The following is a 21,117-nucleotide window of genomic DNA, read 5'->3' as shown; positions in this document are numbered from 1 at the left end:
GTCACAAACTCGAGTCCCCATCTCTGCCTAGGAGTAGCTTTGCCTCGTCTGTTCCTGTTGGGCTTTGAAGACATCCTGGAAAGAAACATCAGCTGTGCTGCTTCCATCAACACCCTTGTTTATAGATGTTGGAGATCGGCCTGTTTTCCAGTGTGGTCCTGTTTCTCTGACCGTGACTGAGTGGATGTGCTCTCTTCGTCCTCTGTCATGGGTGCTGGCTCGGAGCTCGTCTGCCTGGCTGTGTGTTTCCTGGACGGGGCCGCCTTTTACAGCTGCTTTTTGTGTCTCTGCTTCTGTCTTCTTGAACCCCAGTCAGCCTCAGCAGATGGTCGCTCACACTGAGCCTGGTTCTGCTGGAGGTTTCTTCCTGTTAAGAGGGAGTTTTTCCTCTCCACTGTCGCTACAAGCATGCTTAATTTGAGGGATTGTATTTGAGTCAATGAGTCGATGCAATCAACTGTTTTTCCTTAGATAGAAAACTTTGTATCAATTTGACTGTATGATCTGGTTGAACTGTAAAGTGCCTTGAGATGACATGTGTTGTGAATTTAGCGCTACCTGTATATAAATAAACTGAATTAAATTGAATTATTGGTTGCATGGGACATTATCAATGACAGCCTGTATTTGTGACCCACTCTCCAACTCAATGATTAATAAAGATACAATTTTTATAAAGGAAAAAAAAGAAAAAGAAACAAACTGAAATAATATTTGTTTCATTATTTTCAGAGAAAAGATGGAGAGACGTTCAGAGGAGGGGCAGCAGGAAGTCCAGCAGGATTGGGGTAAATTATCAGGGCCTTAATAGTGCAAATCACCCCTTTCTTACCTGAAACTTGGTTTTATCAGTTTCTTTAACAATGACAAGCAATGAGATTGATTAAGTAGCTGATTGTAAACAAACTTTATTTGCCTGTAAGTCATCAACAAATAGGTAATTACTTACTGAATCTCTGTGTGGGGCAACAGGATTTTGTGCTCTTAATCACATTTTTTCTCTCCATTCAGTTTAAATAAGACCTGTTTCCGATTTCTCTCTGCAGTTAAAAAGCTATTTGATGTTCGATCTGAGCTTGTAAAGAGGATTTCTTTAGAAGTCCTGACTCAGCTACTTGATGGCCTTCGAACAGATCGTGTTTTTAATACTTTGGAGAAACAGGGAATACTTGAAGAGAACGCAGCCACAGCAAACAAGGCCCGCTGCACTATAGATGATGTGATGAAGAAAGGACAGGAGGCCAGCAGAAAGATGATCCAACGTCTTCAGCTCATCGATCCTACACTATCACGTGAACTGGGTTTGCCTTCTTCTTCTGTTCAATCAGGTAAGTGCACACGTTTCCATAATACTCTTTTTATTGCAGAGCCTACTGTATTTTGTTTCTCACCTGTAAATGCAAAATAAATGCTTGTCAAATTTCACCAAGAACAACCAACACCTCTATTTATTTTTTAATATATTTATGCAGTTTTGGTTCCTCTTTGTAAATCTTCTTTAAAGGAAAACAGAAAAGAAAAGGATTTTCATCTGGGCATTACGCAGACACACTCTTTACAACAACGCCCTGTGCATTCACATGTATTTACAATTGGCTCCTGCTTTGTCATTCTGTTTCCGGAGGGTGGGTTTGTTTTAATGTTCATTGTGATAGGATTGGTTTCCTGTGGAATGTCCAGTTCGGATCTTTGTTTCATCATTTTGGCTTCCTGTTTGGTATGGGCTAGTTGAGCTTGCACTGTTTGAGCTTTGGCGTAGGCCTGTGCGGCTGAGAAACCTGTTGATGATGAGGATGTCCATTGAGACCTTCTTATGGGTGCTCTGGAGACCTGCAACATGGCGTCCAATGGTTGAAACGGCTGCTGAGTTGGAGCTTGTTGAGTGGCAACTTCTGGTTGTCGATCACCACCAGTTGCTTCTTGTAGCCAATCAGCAAGGCAGTCTTTCAGATAATTATTTCCTGAGTGAAGACTCATGGTGATTAAGGTTGCTCTGCATGCTTAAACCCGCTGTGTATGTCGTCTTTTTACTGTGCTGTCCTCACAACACGTGACCATGTGAAGCTAGACAGCCAGCGAACAACATGAAAAAAAGTTCTCCACACAAGGCTTGCTTTTCTTGCATTCTTTTAAGAACCTTTTTTCAAAAATCTGGTTTTGATTTCTTTCTTGCATTTGTATTTTGTATTTGATTTTGTAAAAAGACAAATATCTCCCAAGGAAGAAGTGTGTAGAACATTTCAACTTCAATATTAAAAATGTCTGTAGCTTAACTGCTGAAACTGGATTTTCCTGAGAAAAAATACGTTAAAGATATTTTGATTTAGATCACTCACTACCTTGCGTATTTAACTTATAGCTCTGCCAAAAACGAGATGTCTAACTCTGATCTATTATAAACCCAAACTCTTTTCAGCTGCTTTTTAACATGGATTTCCTTAGACTAATTTAAACTATGAACTAATTTATTGTCTTATTTATGTAACTAATCCATGCCATGTATAGCTTGCTGTCTTTTAAGAAAAGGGAGGACAACCCCTGTATCTTTAAATTTGGTTTACTGCCTGGATCTTCAATAAAACTAAAATAAGCCGTATTTCATGTCAAAAAGAGGAATCGTAGGAAAAAAGAGAAGTGAACTTGTGTTAGGGGTTGGGACTTCCTGCATAGGCCTTTCTGTGAGTAAAACACCTGCAACCACCTGTGTGGCAGTTTTGACAGACAAAGGAAGAGACTGGCTCTCAGCCAAGCAGGTTTCCTCTCATGGTCCAATCACCAAATACAGAACTGGTAAGAAGAAATTTAAGTTAGGTATTAAAGTATTGTTTATTAAAAAGAGAAGTTGGAAGATATTGGAATATGGCTTGTGGCCTGGTAATGTTCAGTTTATAATTTGCTTAGCCAAAGTGAAAATGTTTGATTTAAAATTTTTTGTTTTGAACTAATTTAATTTATGTTTGTCAATTTGTTTAGAAAGGTTTTAAACCTTAATCCCAACCCCAGATTCTCTGACAAATCTAAACAAATTAAACATGATGGAAAAGGATTTGAATTGTGCCTCGCGTCCTTCTTGGTGATAATCAGCTGTTTGTCAAGTTTGGGCAGGAGCTGAAGCTAGAAACTACATATAAGTTGACACTGTAAAATTGAAGAAAAACAAAGTTACTTTAAATAATGATTAAAAACATATTTTAGAGTGGCTTTTGACTGACTTATCTAAAACGTATTAAGGATCTAACAAAACATTTATTTGTAATTGATGCTATTGTTTTTTTTGTAAAAAACTTGATTTTAATTATTTACTTAATTATACCTCTCACACTGAAAAGTACATTTCTCTAAGTATTTACTTGTAATTTTGTATGTATTATACTGTTGCCTTCAAATGCGCTAAATAAATAAAGTTTCCTGAAATTGATGAAAACTGGACAAATTCACATTATTAGATTAAGCATAAACGGATCTAAACTACACAAACAACCTAAAAAATTGCTAATTTATGCTGATGTAACATTTTATCTTATGATACATTTTATAAAACAGAGTTCTGACATGACTAGGCAGGATTGGTCAACCATCCGTCAAAATTATTACCTACCTCACTCGCTGATATAATTGTATATAATAACAATTATGCATGTGTTGTATATGTGTATTTAGTACCTCATTGAAAATTCTGAGTAATTTTCCTGTGAAACAAAAATTAATAAACAGCGTGAACATTTTGCCATTCATGTTCTGTGTGCTTGGTGTACTGAGTGTTTTTTTTTTTTTGACATGTGCTTGGTGTAATAAAGAGGTTGCTTGTGTTATTCATTTTTATTCTTTTTTTTTTTGCTTTGCTCAGTGGCAGGGCTCAAAGGTTGTTTTTTTTCTTTTTTGAAACAATTTCCCCAGCTAACAAAAATATTCATTCAGAGGGAAAATATGCTTGTTTATCCTATTTTGCAGCAGGTCCTCTGCTCAATGAAGAGGAGAAGCAGATAAGTAATGCTGCACCTCCACTATTGCACCTGTAACACCTACAAAGCCAAGATGACAGCCTGTTATTACGTTGTTCATGTTACCTGTAATGTATTTGGCATTACTAAGAACTTCACCACTTGCAAAACATGATACTAGAAATGTTATACTACTGGAAAGCATACATAGTATTTAAGCTTTCTAATAAGCACATTAACTCTACATTCACTTATTAGTTGGCTTAAAATCTAAATATTTCCACACTTAGGAACACTTCCTTGATGTTTGCTCCCTTAAAGGATGATCCAAAAACTCTGAATATCAAAAAGCAAGAGTTGATTCTAACGTATAATACAAGTAGAACAGGGACATGAACCGGCGCTTGAGCCATATTGAATACATTGAGTCGTGCCAAATGTCCAAAGCTCCGAACCACTGCATCACCAAAATTACCCTGTCGAGTTTGAAGCATTGTTGTCCGTGCCTCTCTGTCACCAGACTAGAAGGCTTGAGTTCCGTGCTTTTAGCCATTCCCAAAACTTCCTCATTCATCCAGGATCGTTGGTCGCCCCGTGCAATAATGTTTTTTGTGGTGCTGATGTATTCAATGTATTTGTTGATGTAGGCTGACATAGTCATGGCATATTCATCATTATTTGTCTTGCTGGTTTAGGTTGCTGCAGCTTTTAAAGATGTTCCAGTCAGAGCATTCAAAACAGTCCTGGAGTTTCTCCATGGCCCCCTCCATCCACACACTGGCCTGCTTTACTGTTGGTTTAGCCCTGATTAGTTGGGGTCTGTATGCAGGAATCAGCATGACAGATAGGTGATCTGATGACCCGAGGCGGATGCCGGGGGTTGCTCTGAATAAAACTTTTATGTTGAAATAAAGCAGGTCTAGAGTGTTCTGACCCCAAGTTGTTTTGCCTTTACCCACCTGGGATGGGACCTGATTATCACAGGCTTGGTTTTGATCACCTATGTGCCTTGCCACATTTTCATGGTGCACAGTTCAAGTTGGCAAGTGTGGTCCTCAGTGCCTCTCTGTCACTAGACCTGGAGGCTGAGTTTAATGCTTTTAGCAATTTCCAAACCAGGGTCGTTGGTTGGCCCGGCTGATGGTGTTTTTTTTTTTTTTTTTGGTGCTGACATCCTCAATGCATTTGTAGGCTGACAGTGTCATGTTATACTCATCCATATTTATCTTGCTGTCATAGGTTGCTGCAGCTTTGAACATGTTCCAGTCAAAGCATGGAGTTTCTCCATTGCCCCCTCAGTCCACATACTGACGTGGTTTACTGTTGGTTTAGCCCTGATTAGTTGGGGCCTCTATACAGGAATCAACATGACAGATCAGTGATCTGATTACCCTAGACGAGGGCAGAGGGCTGCGCTGAATCCAACTTTTATGTTGGAATAAAACAGGTCTAGAGTTTTCTGACCCTGAGTTGCAATGTCCACATGTTGGTAAAAATAAGGGAGCACAGTCTTCAAGTTAGCCTGATTAAAATCCCCAGCAATGATGAAGTGTGTGCAGATTGAAGCTCAGAGATAGCCTGGTATAGAGTCATCATGGCCTCTTTTGCATTAGTGCTGGAGGGGAAATAAACAGAGGCAATGCTAACAGTGCAGTTAAAAGTCAGAAACTCACTGGCTATCGATCTAGCAGTTTTACACAAGTTGTTGTTTATGTAAACACAGAGCCCCCCTCCTCTAGTCTTACCACTGAGTTTGCTGTTTCTATCAATGCAGTTTAATGTGAGTCTCTCCGGCTAAGAGCATTATCTGGTGTGGATGAATGAAGCCATGACGCAGTCATAATGATGGCACTGCAGTTGCTAAACTATTTTTTGAAGAGAGTTCAAGTAGGAGATAGTCAGTTTTGTTATCCAGTGTGCAGACATTGCAGAGTAGGATTGATGGAATTGGTGGCCTGTGGGGATTCCTTTTTAGCTTTGCCGTTAGCCTGCCTCTGCAGCCCCTCTTTTGTCATCTTGCACTTCGCATCCTCTGGCCCTCACTTTGGTGTGGCCTGGTCCCTGAGCATTTATTTCATCCATTGGTAGCACTGTGCAGCTTTTTAAACAGTCAAGAGTGGCTGTATTTAACAGGCCAGAAATAAAATTTTATGACTGAATTCCAGCAGGCACTGGTGTTACACCCCTGTAAAAGGGGAAAATAGAAATACAACACGGACACGATGCAGGTCAGTCAAATCCAATGTTGTAATGGACAAACAAGAGAGCAAAACATGTGTTCACATTGTTACAAATGTAATTTCTCTTTTACAACATATTGTGTAAACAATATTCTTAAACAGCCCTTTTATGGCGTTCTTCCTAAATAAACAAACACAATGGGAGAAAAATGGCAACCACATATAATTTGATCCACCCCTTAGCATTACGCCCGACACAGTTAGCATGAAGCAGTTAGCACACAGTTAGCATCATGTTCAGCCTACAAAGTGCACAGACAGTTTTAATGATTCAATGTTTACTCTCCGTATTACCGAAACAATATAAGTGCCTTCATAAACTTAACATAAAACAACCCTCAGTCTTACCTGTAAAAGTGGAAAATAGAAATACAACATGGACATGATGTAGCTCAGTCAAATCCAATGTTGTAATGGACGAACGAGAGCCACACGTTCCAAACACAGGCCAGGCGAGGCATTAGCAATCGAAAACAGATAATTCGAGCCGAATTCAAAACTTACAGCAAGAGAGAGTTAAACTTAATAAAACAGCAAACAGCATTGTTACTTCCCAACACAAAAGAACACTGAATAAAAAAAGCATTCTACATACAGTTTTAGTTTTATCTTATTAACCTTTTTAACTAAGAAGAAAACCAATGGATTACCAATCTCTAGATCATCCAAACGCAAGCTAGGCGAGGCATTAGCAATCGAAAACAAATAACTTGATCCAAACTTAAAACTTACAATAAGAGAGAGTTAAACTTAATAAAACAGCAAACAGCATTGTTACTTCCCAACACAAAACACTGAATAGAAAAGCATTCTTCATACAGTTTTATTTTTTACCTTATTAACCTTTTTAACTAAGAAGAAGAAAACCAACAGATTACCGATCTCTAGATCATTCAATTGTAACTTTAATAACAATGTCCATTTCTATCATCTTTACACTGGCTGTCATAGATGCAGGATCAATGTCTAATCTGTGGCGTTCTAAGCGGCCTATTTTGTGTAGTTGTCGAGAGCTGTATCAAGCCGCTCCCTACAGGTGCAGTCATGTTGGGTCAGGCTCTAACATAAAAATTGAAGCCTAAGATGAAGACAATAGTTTTACTGACTCTAAAAGTTCAACTGGATCAAAGCTGTCTAAACCCCCATTCAGATTCTATAGCCACCTTAAGCAAGGCTTACACGATTTTCCAGTCGTGCGAGAATTTTTCAATCGGGCCGACTTTTAGCCTGATCGTGTGTTGTGAGTTATATAGTGTACAGGGGGTACTGAGGGGCGATCAGCCTCTCACGACCACCTCCCGATCAGGAATGGCGAGGTCAGGAGAACATCAAACATGTTTGATTTTCTTGATACTACTTGACCGTCATCGAGAAATCGCTCAGTGGGCATGCGCAAACAAGGATTCTTTCTTTTTCTTCTTCCTCTCAGATGTAAAAACAGAAGCATGGTGGGGGTGCAATGATTGAAATGGAATTCTTTCTGTAAAAATTGACAGACCGTAGAAGCCATCTTTGCTCAGCCATGTCTTTGTCCAAATATGTTGTCGCCTTTTCTTTTTAGGGCTTTCAGCACAAAATTGCACAAATTGCCAAGTCAGCATGTTTCACTCTAGTCAGCTTAATATTCCCCTTCTATTTGTTTGGCTTCTGGATAGGCGAGACAGACGTGGTTTTTAGACGCACAGTGTGAGCAGGTAGATCGCATCAGAGTGTTGGGCCGAACATAAATCTTGAGCTGTAAACTCACACTGAACGACTAAGCCTTGCGATTTAGTCGTACAGTGTTAGCAGTAGCTGCATGCAACGATTGATTAAATCTCAGTTTATGCCCGGCTTTAGATGCTGCCTCACCTTCCAGAGATAAACCAATCATAGAGGTGTTTTAGAGGAAACTTGGAGAGGTGCGAATGATCTTAATTTTAATAAAGATCAATCTTATTTATAAAGAATCCCATAAAATCATTGCTGCTAAGAGCAGGTGGAATGGACGGTTCAACAGAGCTATAGCTCCAGGTGAGTTTGGCAACTGTATTAAAAACATATCTAGGATTATTCTTATTCTCCTCTATTAATGAATAGAAATATGCTGCTTTCTGAGTATAAACCAGGCGATATTGTTATTTCTTCATGTTCAATGACACAAGACAGCACAAGTTCCACAGTATGAAGATGAGAATGTGTGGGACTATTCACATTTTGAACAAAACCAATCTTATCTTAGATAGCATCAAAGGCTGCACTTAATATATCACATTTATTATCTGCATGGATTTTAAAATCCCCCTCTATGATGACCCTGTATGTATTCAATACCAAATCAGAAGGGAATTTTTAAAACTCATCTAAAAATTCAGAGTAAGGATCTGGTGGATGATACAGAGTCAAAAAGAGGAGATGTCTTGTGGCTTTGCAATTTGGATATGGGAAACTAGGGTTAAATGTTCATAAGAGTTGCAATCATTAACCGTCTTTGGAGCAATCAGTAAGTCAGACTGAAAGATTGTTGCTATTCTTTCTCCTTGCCCAGAATTTCTGGGTATGTGAAAATTTAAATAACTATAAGGAGTTGCTTCATTTATTCTGCAAAGTTTCTGTAAGGCAACATAAATCAATGTAATTATCACAAATTTAGTCAATAACAAGCAACAATAAACATTTTTTTTCCCAATTGGGGTTATTGTTATTAGATTATCAGGACTTACTCCTTTTGGAATTCTTTTCTGATTAATTTGATTTTGGTCTTGGGCAAGACACTGTCTGGATTGAGTAATTAGTGGGTAACAGTAGAGAAGCTTCAGGGAGGTGTGTTAAACTGCGACTCTGCATCCTGCTTGCACCCTGGCAGAGGTTTCAAGTGACAAATTACAAATAGATTGTAACTGTACTTAAATACACTTTTCAGGTATCCAAACATTTTAAAACGTTGCTTGTTGCTCTTGGCTTCAGTTTAAGGTTTATAAATATTTATTTCACATAATGTGCACTATCTAATGCAGATCATTGGTGCCATCCTCATGTAGTGACAACAAGTGTCATTGGATGAGTCATATAACACACTCATCGATTAGCTATTCATCACATTTGTGCTGACAATAAAGGAAATCATCAGAAGCAAGCAAGTGTTATTGAAACTGTAAAAAAGCGAGTTGTCTATGCCATGCTACAATGTCGGATTCAGAAAAAGATTTTGAAATGTCTAAAAGGTCGGACACAGGCGATAGCTATCAGCAGTGTTGGGCAAGCTACTTGTCCATTGTAGTGAGCTAAGCTATCAGTTACTCAACAATAAATTAAGCGTCACTACACCAAAGCTACCACCTAAAGAATTATAGCAAGCTAAGTTACACTAATGTGTTAAAAGTAGCTTAACTACATCAGAAGCTACTTAACGTTGTACCAACCTAATATCAATTCAAAATGAGTCTGACACACTAGTTAAAACATTTATTAAAGATCAGCCAATGACATAACACAGTGTAAACATTGCTTTATGATCAGCATATTAAAATAAAAACTGAAGTAATTACTAATAGACAAACTAGTAAACAATCTGAAGTTATTAGAACCAAATTAAAGGTATTGTGTATTGTTCTACACATCGAGACATGGCTGTGAGTTTGCATTCAATGGACATGTCTAGGGAAAACAAAACCCTACAAAAGGCATCTTATTTCTTTAGGGTCTCCCTTAGAGAAAACTTCTTCAGACCTCAATTAAACAGTCGATTCAAGTAACAAATGAAACTGTTTACAAAAAAGGTGAAAAAATAAAGAAGCTAATTAAGTGGTACATATATTTATATCTCACCATATAGGCTACTTTAATTTCTACCTACATATTTATTCATTGTGTTTTTGGGGGCAATTCATTGAATGCTTATTTATTTATTTATTTATTGAGCATTTATTTATTTATTTATTTTATATACGGTAGAGCTGTTCCTACATAAATAAAAAAATCTTGTCTGTGCAAAGCCTAAAAACAGATTTATGTAAACATCCTGTCAGGTAAACTAGGCCATGAAAATACAATATCGAAGTTTCACTACTGCTCTCTAATTAGAGTATCTTAGTGGCACATATGGGAGAATTATCCTGCCATAATGCAAGAGCACATCATTTCAATTTGAGAAAAGAATTTCATCTTCTTGCACTCAAAACTTATAATGCTCACACTCAAAACATGGGCTCTCTCTCAAATATTTTCTCTTCTCTCTTTGTTTCTTCTCTCAGATTTAATGCTTCTTGCACAGATATTTTCTCCTCTCGCTTGCCTCCTTCTCTTCGCGCACAATCCGCGCTCTGCACGAGTCTCAGATACGCTCGCAAACCCATAGGCTCTGCTTGCGGATTTTTTTTTGCTCTCTCGGACTGCAGTTGGATCGTCGCCTAGCAACCATTCCAGCCAATAGAACGACAGACTCGGAAAGGGTGCGCTTGTTTAACCCTACTGAGTGTGCCTGTGCTACTACGTCACTTATAAGAGCGTCAGCTGAAACTGCTATTTACAGTAGCTTGTGGCTGATTGTTGTTTCAAAATAGAAAACCTGGTTTCATTTCTTAGTTATGCCCTGGATTTTGTAGCGTTTGTGGACGCTACGTCGCTACTTGATCAAAGCAATAACGTCGCTACAGGAAAGTTACTTTATAAATAAAGCAGTGACGCTACGGTCAAGCTACTGGAAAATGTAGTTAAACTAATAGCTTCGCTACATGTAGCGGCGCTACTGCCCATCACTGGCTATCAGGAGATGGAGACCAACAAGACCTTCCTCATCCTTGGCCCTATCTCAAAGAATTTTTCACTCCCAAGGCCGTCATTTTGACGGTTCTGAGATTTTAAAGGGAAAGAACTTTATTTGAGATTAATCTTATGTTGCTCATGTTAACGGACTTTTTCTGTTTCTTTATTTCCTTCATTTTCACATAAAATTTTTAATAAAATTAAAATGTAAAATATAAATATCGTTAATTTTACCTCGACCTACCACAGCCATCATTTTGTTAGTTGCATTGTAAATTCTTCCCACGGTGATTGACATTCTGTACTGTTGCCTAGCAACCAACATTCTAGCTATAACTCTTTGGATAATACGGAAAAATGGCTTTTAGAGTAAAACTTTTTTTCAAGCACTGCCCACACTTAGCAGCCCAAAAGCCAAACCAGGGTGGATGTGTCGGACCAGAGGATAAGAAACTATTCTGTAAAAGCTCCAACACGAAGGTGGCCTGTGGTTGTAATTTATGATCTCCTGGAAATATCAGCTATAAATGCATTGGTTTTGTTCAGGGGCTGTTTGAATGTCACTTTTTTACGCAGAGATTCTATTCTTTAATTGGTAAAACAGTTGGGGGCAAACTGCAGGTTATAAGCCCCTCCCCCGCAGTAGGGCAGCGTTGGCGAGGCACAGCAATCAGCGCCAGGTGATTATGCACTGCAAAAAATTGCTTATATTACGTTTTTCATAAATGTAAAAAGGTGGTGTGTTGGAAATGTTTAGAGGAATCAATCAATTTCTGTAAATAAAATTATAATTTCAAACGTTGAACATGTGTAGTAAAACAGTCTTACTCTACGGATTTATTTTTAATATACATTTAGAATACAAATAATAATAGCATAAAATACAGCCTTTGAAAAAAAATATATAACAATATCCACAATGGGTTTATATTGCACACTAGAACCATCTCAGTTGATGACATCATCACTACTCATGTGTTCCATTGGAAAAAATGTCACCCGTCAAATGGATGGCCAGTGGGAGTGCTAAGAGGATCAGAATTCTGGGAGTCCCTGTGTTAAAGGTTACTTTATACTTTTGTACTTTAAGTAGTTTTTGGAGCACAAACTTTTTCACTTTTACTAGAATAAAGAGGTCAAGTTGATACTTCAACTTTTACCAGAGTGTTTTTAGACTGCAGTATCTATACTTCTACTTAAGTAACAAATGTGTGTACTTTTGACACCACTGACCCCTGGCTTGTCAATGTTTGGAGGACTAATAATTCCACCAGATTCTTAGAAAGAAGAGCTGCACCATCCACAGCGGAATGGATGCCATCTCTCCAAATCAGACCAGGCTTTCCCCAAAGGAATGGCCAATAATTAATGTAGCCCACATTGTTTTCAGGACACCACCTAGACAACCAGCAGTTGAATGACAACATGCAGCTAAACATCTCGTCTCTGGCAGATCAGGGAGGGGACCAGAGAAAATTATGGAGTCCGGCATTGTTTTGGCAAACTTATACATCGAAACAACACTAATTTTAGTGACCTCTGATCAGAGTAACCGGGTGTTATTACCACCAGTGTAAATAAAAATCTTACTGTATTCAACATTTTACTTAACCAGCAGATTCAGGTAGGATTTGATGTTGCCCATTCTGGCCCCCGACAAACATTTGACTATGATCCTCTAATGCCATGTTCCTGACTATGAAGCTGCCAGTTACCAGACTGGGCTTCTCAGTGGGTGCAACATTGAGTGGGGAAAGTTGGTTAGAATCCTGGGTGGATTTGTGGTGATCAGTGGGACAGAAATCCACGACTATGCTTTTTTTTCATACTGTTACCCAATCGCATGGCTCCTCTAGCACTTTTGGAGGACCACTATGTTAATTTCAATGGTGAAGTCCTCCTGAAATCTTACATAATTGCTGTTTATTGCAGGAGTGTCTATTAGTTTCCATTGACTTTGCTTGTAAAGCAGGGGGAATGGCGCTAGGCCTACGTCACTGTGACGTTCCTGCCGTAAGATGTCAGGAGTGAAGTGTTACTATATTCAGGCAAAAATATAGTGATTACTTCAAAAAATATTGCTTTTATTTTTTACTGATTAACGCTAAATTCATTCAATCACAGTGAAGCTTTAGGTATTAATGATTACCCATTGGTTATTATTTGCTGACCACACTTTTTCTTTAAGTAGAGCTTCTGGATATAGTTACAGAAATGTATGGAGATTTAAGAGCTAATTACTCCACTTTTAACTTACTTCGATTTTCTACCTGATTTCAGGATTTTTTTTTTCATTATTTAAGAATATGCTTAATATCTAAATTTTGATTTAATTATTTGCTTTGTAAAATTATATTTATTATTTATCAAAACTGACTTTACTAAATGGTAATTTTCCACATTGTTGTAATTAATAAATATAATAAGTTAAATTAAATGAATAAATTAAATATAAAATATATAAAATAAAATTAATCTGTCTAAGCCTAAAGTCTAAGTTGTATTCGAGGAGTATGATCCACATGACACTTTTACTGTAAATTATTTTGAATTTTGTAACTTTAATTGATTTGCATATATATTGTAGTTGGTGAAAATGACCTGATCATTTGGCTGGTATTTGCCATAATCCAAAGTGTTAGCAGAAATACAGGGCCCCGACATCTAATTTGGATTTGGTTAAGCATGTGTGTTTTAGACGTCTGAACTTTATATGCTTTAAGCTTCATGATTCCTTCTAGTTTAATCTTTCATTTTGACAGCTGCAATTGCTCTTTGTACATCAGAACCCTTGTTAGATGCAGGTTATACCTCTCAGCTTTCACACTTGTGTTTAAAAAAAGGTATCTTCCATAGAAATACAACGACCTAACAGCAAATGTCAAAAATAGTTCTTATTCTTTTTAAGTCTGCTCTGTCTTTGTCTCTTCATTCAGATGCTGATAGTCGGTGTCAACGTGACCTTAAATGTTCTCTAAAGAAGAAGCTTGAATGTGTCTATGAAGGTGTTGCTAAACCTGGAGAGAAAACTTTATTGAATGAGATCTACACAGAGCTTTACATCACAGAGGGAAGTACTAAAGAGATCAATGATGAACATGAGGTCAGAAGGATTGAAACAGCATCCTGGCAAAAAAAAAGACCAAGAAGAACAATCAGACTCAAAGACATCTTCAATCCACCTGGAGGAAGGGATCGGATCCGAACCGTGATGACGATGGGTGTGGCTGGCATCGGGAAAACAGTCTTAACACAGAAGTTCACTCTGGACTGGGCTGAAGGCAGAACCAACCAGAACATCCAGTTCATATTTCCACTCACCTTTAGACAGCTGAATGTTTTGAAAGAGGAAAAGTTAAGCTTGGTGGAACTGATTCATAAACACTTTAAACCAATCAGAGATGCAGGGATCCACAGCTTTGAAGATTTCCAGGTTCTGTTCATCTTGGATGGTCTGGACGAGAGTAGACTTTCTTTTCACCAAAATAAGATCCTGACTGATGTTACAGAGTCCACCTCAGTGGATGTCTTGCTGACTAACCTCATCAGGGGGGAACTATTTCCGTCAGCTCTCCTCTGGATAACCACACGACCTGCTGCAGCCAATCAGATCCCTCCTGAATCTATTGGCATGGTGACAGAGGTCAGAGGGTTCACTGACCCACAGAAGGAGGAGTACTTCAGGAAGAGGTTGAGAAATGAAGAGAAGGCCAGCAGGATCATCTCCCACATTAAAAGATTAAAAAGTCTCTTCATTATGTGTCACATTCCTGTCTTCTGCTGGATCACTGCTGATGTGCTCGAGGGTTTATTGGAGACCAGAGAAGGAGGAGAGCTGCCAAAGACCCTGACTGGCATGTACATCCGCTTCCTGATGCTTCAGATAAAAAAGATGGAAGAAAACTACTGTGGAGGAGCTGGAAAAGATGCAGACATCAGAAGGATGGTTCTGTGTCTGGGAAAATTGGCCTTTGAGCAGCTGCTGGAAGGAAACCTAATCTTCTATAAACCAGAGCTGGAAAAGTGTGGCATCGACATCAAAGATGCTTCATGGTTCTCAGGAGTGTTCACTGAGATCTTTAAAGAGGAGAGAGGGATGGACAACACCTCAGTCTACTGCTTTGTTCATCTGAGCTTCCAGGAGTTTCTGGCTGCAGTCTACATACTCCATTGCTTCATCAGCAGAAACACAAAAGTTCTTAGGAACTTATTTGGTGTTTTCTACATATGCTCATCTCAGGAAGATTTCCTGAAGAGAATCATGAGGAAATCCTTCAGGAGTAAAAATGGCCACCTGGACCTGTTTGCCCGCTTCCTTCATGGCCTCCCTGTGCAGTCCAACAAGAGCCTCTTAGGATGTCTGCTAGGTCAAATGAAACTTAGTCCAGGAACCATCCAGAGAACCATCAATAATCTGAAGGAGATGAATGCTGTTGATGTCTCTCCTGATAGAAGCATCAACATCTTCCATTGCCGCCTGGAGATGGAGGACCTCTCAGTTTATCAGGAGATCAAACAATTCCAGAAATCAGGGGAGAAGCTCACAGAGATCCAGTGCTCAACTCTGGCTTACATGCTGCAGATGTCAGAGGAGGTTCTGGATGTGTTGGACTTGAAAAAGTATGACACATCAGAGAATGGACGATGTAGACTAGTTCCAGCTGTGAGGAACTGCAGAGAGGCTCGGTGAGTCAAGATGTCTTCATGGTGTGATGTTGATTCAGCTCTATTGTCCTCCTGGTTCTTCTTCATGGTTCTAGTTGCTTCTGGACGTTTTTGCTCTTTAACTTCTTCATTTGTCTTTTATATTATTTTAACCATAAAAACATTGAAATGTCCAGCTCCTTCAGGACAGATCTGCTGGAGGTTTTGATGTTTAGAGATTTGGATCATTTTAAAAATATTCAACTTTTGATCAGTTGAATCTTCCATTGTAATGAATACAAAAAATTCTGAATGTAGAAAATCTGTGTTTTCTCTAAAGATTCAATCAACCACAGAACCATTAGAACCTTTAAACATCTCTTCACTCAATGGACTTTTAGCCTATAATTCACCTTTTTAGTCTATTCGATTGCTTAAAAAAAAAAAAAACATTGTTTAGCTTTGATGGAAACTAGGGCCATTCACACATGACAGAGCCTTTCCCTCAAGGTTGGATTCCACATTATCGAAATCAATTTTGGCAGGGATCCAGGACCATTTCTCAGGTCAGTAACCCTCCCAGTTACTAAGGTACTGGATGACCCTACCCCTTCTTTGGGACATAAGTATATGCCAGATAGTGTAGGCAGGATCACCAGCAATGAGTTGGACAGGTGGATGGGGTTCTGAAGGAGGGCAGGAATTGAGAAGTCTTCAAAGGTTTGATCTGGGACAGATGGCAAAATTAATATTCATTGTGTGTGGGTGCTGCAGGCAGACATCAACTGGGTTCACCACTTTAGAGTTAGCCATTGTACCAATGAACCAAGGAGTCAGTTTCCTGTTCTCCACCCGCACTGTCAGGTCCTAAGTGTAGAGCCATGCACTTGAACCCATATGGTACTCTGTTACTGGCAGGCGATGGTGGTTGGCACCCTTGGATTGAACCTCAGACATAAAACAAATAGTTTTCCTAGCCTTTCTCCAGGATAGTTGGCATCTCAAGGCTGATAATCAGACAGAAGTTCCTTTAGATTCCTTCTCTTGAAGGGTGAAAACTGGTGGCTGGAATCCATACACAGAGAAAAAAAGGAGAAAGAACAGTGGTGCTAGAAGGCTGGGCCTTGATTGCATGCTTGATATATTGTCAATTTTGTGCCCATCTAGTTTGATCAGACACACAGAGAAGGCAAAGTTTGGTCTCAACTTCTTGGTTTGCCCATCACTCTGAGGGTGGAAGCCAGATGACAGGCTGACAGAGATCCTAAGCAGAGAACAAAACTCCCTCCAGTATTGGGCAATGAATTGTGGACCTTTGTCAGAAACGATGTCTGTGGAAATGAGGTGCAAATGAAATAGCTCCTTGGCCAGGATGTTGCCTGGTTCTGTAGTGGAACCAGGTGAACCATCTGGAAAAGAAGGCATCTGGAAGCCATCTGGAAAAGAAGGGTGAATACAGCAGTACTTAGCCTTTTAGTCGAGGACTGCTTTTGTCAGGGTCAGACAACTGAAGAACAGGGGCAGAATTAAACAGATGCTTTAAAGAGAAAATGCTTTATCTGCTTGGCCATTCCAGAACCAGTTGGTCTTGAAAGAGGTACGAGCACTGAGGGGAGTGGTGACTTGACAAAAATTTCGTTTTATACTCCCGTGACATTGGCAAAGCCCACACTGCATGAAAAGTGAGATTTTCGTCCCCATAAACTACCGCAGATCTCCCTCATTTTCGGCAGTTAACGACAATTTGCAACCCGCGCTTGTGGCCGTTTGTCAGTGCCACAAATTGTCGGAAATGGACTCTGACGTATGTGGAGAGCGATCAGCTGTACTAATGGCCCTAATTAGCATATGAATGCAGCGAACCGGCGCGGCTGGCCAGGTCTGGCTTACCTACTCAGTATTGGCTGAAACCACTATTTTCAAACAAGTAAAATCGCTCGTGATTGGCAGCAAAACCACACATATTTATATATATATATATATATATATATATATATATATATATATATATATATATATATATATATATATATATATATATATATATATATATATATATATATATATATATATATTATTTATGTTATCCTACACAACTACACTCTCATTAGTCTCCCATCAAGGACATGAATGAATTTATACAGGAAATGAACATTTGCCAGGAAGATGTTTATGCAAAGAAAGAGCTTTATTAAAACAAACACAACTATATACAACGCAAGGATCTGCCCACACATGCGTATCCAAAAATTACAACTCCGTGAACTGTCCGTTTGCCTGCTCGGGGTTGGAGGTAACTGGCAGCATTCTCTCCGAGGCAGGTCCGATGTGCAGACGCCTACTGTGCGCGGCCCTGTACTTCGGCATCGCCGCTAACCGGGACTGCAGCTTAACACAGAGTTCAGAGAGATCCGGCCTACGAAATGGCGGCGGCCGTACAATCCATCCAGAGACACCGCCAATGACGCCATCTTCTTCGTCAGACATGAGGTCGACGGTGGCGGACTTCCAGAGTTCCACTTCCTCATCAGCTAGCACACTCTGCCTCGATTCCAGCAGCTGTAAAAAAAAGCAATGAATCAGCACTATGCGATGGGATGAACTGCATATGGACACAACACATCTATCAATGCACCTGAAAAATAGTCACCAAATAAAGTCTTACCCTCTTTCCTCTAGCTCGACTCCGAGCTGAATGCTTGGCAGCTTCCGCCCGCAACGTGTTCTCTGGCTGTGTATATCTGAAGCTCCTGCGTACCGTCTCATAATACGTCTTAAAGGCAGCTGGAAAACAATTAAATGAGAGTGGTATGAATAAAAATCAAACGCAAGTCACAGTAACAACGAAGGAGAGAACTGTAAAACAAGTCACTTACACACAATGTCGCCTCATTATGAGGCAAGATTAGTCTGTGAAAAAAAATTTGCAGTTATGATCAGTATCTATCCGCATCTATTTCCTTTTACCGCAGAATGAAAGCATATTCTTTAAATCTTATCCTTGCTCCGGTTCATAGCACCTGTAATTTGTCTCCGATTTGTGAAGACGGCGTACTGCTTCCTGTGAATCACAAAAAATACACTTTAATAAAGCTTGTTCTTGCAAAGCTACTATTAGCCGTAGTTTTAGGCTAGGCTGTTTTTAGCTTAGCTAGCTAGGCTGTTTTTAGTTTAGCTAGCTAGGCTGCTTTTAGCTTAGCTAGCTAGGCTGCTTTTAGCTTAGCTAGCAGTAATCGAACATATATTTACCGCTAGCTTCTCTTCTTTGATTTTGTCTCTCCCGCACAGTTGTTCGTCTGCAGAGCCGCCATCTTGTCCTCTATGGACAGCAACCTGGAGTGTACCGAATTCTCCAGTTGAGTGAGCCGCTCATTCATTTCGGCAGTATGTTGAGTAAGCTGACGAGACAGTCCACTGATAGCAATGAGCAGTTTCTTCTCGTCAGTCTGCAGACTGGCTGAAAGTTGTGGATCGCGTCCAAGAGGAGTTGAAGGCGAGTTGAACGCGAGACATCATCCAGCCATTGATCACGTACCAGCAAAATCCAAACAAAGGAACTAGAGATAAAGTTCTTCTGAAGGCTCGTCAGGCTCCTCCAATCACATACGAGGTCATTGTTATATGGAAGGACTCGCGATAACAGCTGCGTCTATCATGTTTTTTTTTTGTTTTTTTTGGCGTTATTGGCAATTCCGTGTAACAATACAGAGTAATTCAAACATCAAACACAGATACACAGCCGATAGTGACATTATAACTTTAAAAAAATTAAACGTAGAATGTAAAAAATAAATAAAAATAAACCAAGGGAAACAAACATATAAATAAATAAACAAATAAATAAAATAAACATAAAATAATTATAGCTAGGGGTTTACATTGAGTTTATGGTCATTTACAAAAGTTTATAATTTAATACCATTTTTCTTCTTCATAAATTTAAGTGTTGGGATATATTGCCAAAATGGAGCTAAATCAGTGGGGTGTGCCATCTGAAACCATCCCCCCCTTGTTAGTCACCTGGAACCCATCCCCCTTCTCTTCTCCACAAGGGAGAACAAAGGATTCCCTCCAAAACAAGAACAAAGAAGACCCGGCCCACTGNTTATTACTATGCGATAAGTCAAGATTATTTTTTGTGTAGTCTTCTGCCCTCTGTTATCAGGTATATCTGATTGTGTACTATAGAATTTTGAGCAAAGTTTTTACCTTTAAATCATGCAAAAGGTGTCAGACGCAAAACATTTCAGAAACTGTATGTATCAAATATGATACATTTGGCATTACAGGGTTAAATAATCAGTTAATATGATTAATTGTTTCAGCCCTGGTAAAATACGTGAAATGCTCAACACAGAGTAACTACAGCCCAGATGTACAACTTGTATAATGAAGTTAAAATTTTAAATGCTCAGTGGCAGTTCCTCTTATAGTTCCAGTGATCATGTAAATACAATAACTTTATTTGCTGTCCCTTGAATGTATTATTTTGCATGAAACAGAGAGAGCATATTAGATTAAAATAAGTAAGTGTGGGTTTTACCTCTGTTTACCTCTGCACAATTCTATATCTTCAAAAGAAAACAGGATAAATCCACGTGAAACAGACATATTTAGACTATATTTGGTTAAATAGGCACATGTTTACCTACTGTCTTAGTCGCTGGTAAGTTTAACTGCAAACCTTTTCAAAGTGGAAAATATTCCTAATTCCACATTGGTCAGAGCCAGTGATGCTTTAAACATTGATAAACAGCATCTAGTGCGTGTTGTACTTATAAGATTTGTATGTAGGAATAAATGCTGCTGTTCTCTTTAAACAAAATGTGCCCTGATGCTCACATTAAGCATAAAAAAAGAGCATGCATAATTTTGCAAAGGACCGATGACATCAGAATAATGAAACTGAAGACCAATAGTGTCCCTACCAAAGTTGAAATCAAACCTACGCCTTTAAGGAAAGACGCACATGGGCACGTCTGATTTGTACTTCTCTGAGGACGTCTTTGTCATTCTGAACTCGCCCTGAGGATGATGATGATGATGAGCAGCGGGTTCCAGCAGATGATCTTCATCCTGTTGGAGGAGGCAGAGGAGAAGAGTCAGCAACACCACAACAGCAACATCAGCTCCACCATCACTCAGAGACAACAAGGAACATCTGAACTCCTAGAGCCAAAAAGTTTCCATCACTGCCAGCTGATTAAAATACAGCAACAGTGGAATGTTCCATTTTCTGAAGCTGCTGAACTTTTTATTTCTTTATCCAGCTGTCAGCAGCTGACTGACTTTAGAAGAACAGGAGCTCAACAAGTTACAAGATCAACTCTACTGCAATAAGTAAGGCAATAATCAGTGTTGGTAATGTTAGTAACCTCAGTTACTGCACCTTGTAAAGTAATCATACATTTTATGATCTAAAATGTTGATGAATTCTGACAACTTTCCTGTTTTTATGGCTAAGATAAAGTTATAACGCTAATAAAAAAATATGCTTTTCAAACTATTTCACAAAAACCTAGATTACAGTTGTAAAGCACCTGGTTTGG

General features: G+C 39.1%; 1 protein-coding gene across 1 annotated transcript in view; it reads left to right on the top strand.

The window, feature by feature from the left end:
• The window catches only part of LOC107104392 (protein NLRC3-like), a 24,447-nt gene extending 8,833 nt beyond the window's left edge, over positions 1-15,614 (top strand). The window contains exons 3-4 of the mRNA XM_015404386.1: positions 1,047-1,328; positions 13,861-15,614. Of these exons, the coding sequence (XP_015259872.1) occupies positions 1,047-1,328; positions 13,861-15,614 (2,036 nt within the window). The remainder of the gene's footprint in view (positions 1-1,046; positions 1,329-13,860) is intronic.
• The last annotated feature ends 5,503 nt before the right edge of the window (positions 15,615-21,117 follow it).

This window comes from Cyprinodon variegatus, unplaced genomic scaffold (assembly GCF_000732505.1).
Source record: "Cyprinodon variegatus isolate N-32 unplaced genomic scaffold, C_variegatus-1.0 Scaffold1720, whole genome shotgun sequence".
In the NCBI taxonomy this organism is placed as follows: Eukaryota; Metazoa; Chordata; class Actinopteri; order Cyprinodontiformes; family Cyprinodontidae; genus Cyprinodon; species Cyprinodon variegatus.
Note: the sequence above shows the minus strand (reverse complement) of the source record. Positions and strands in the feature narration are given on the sequence as shown.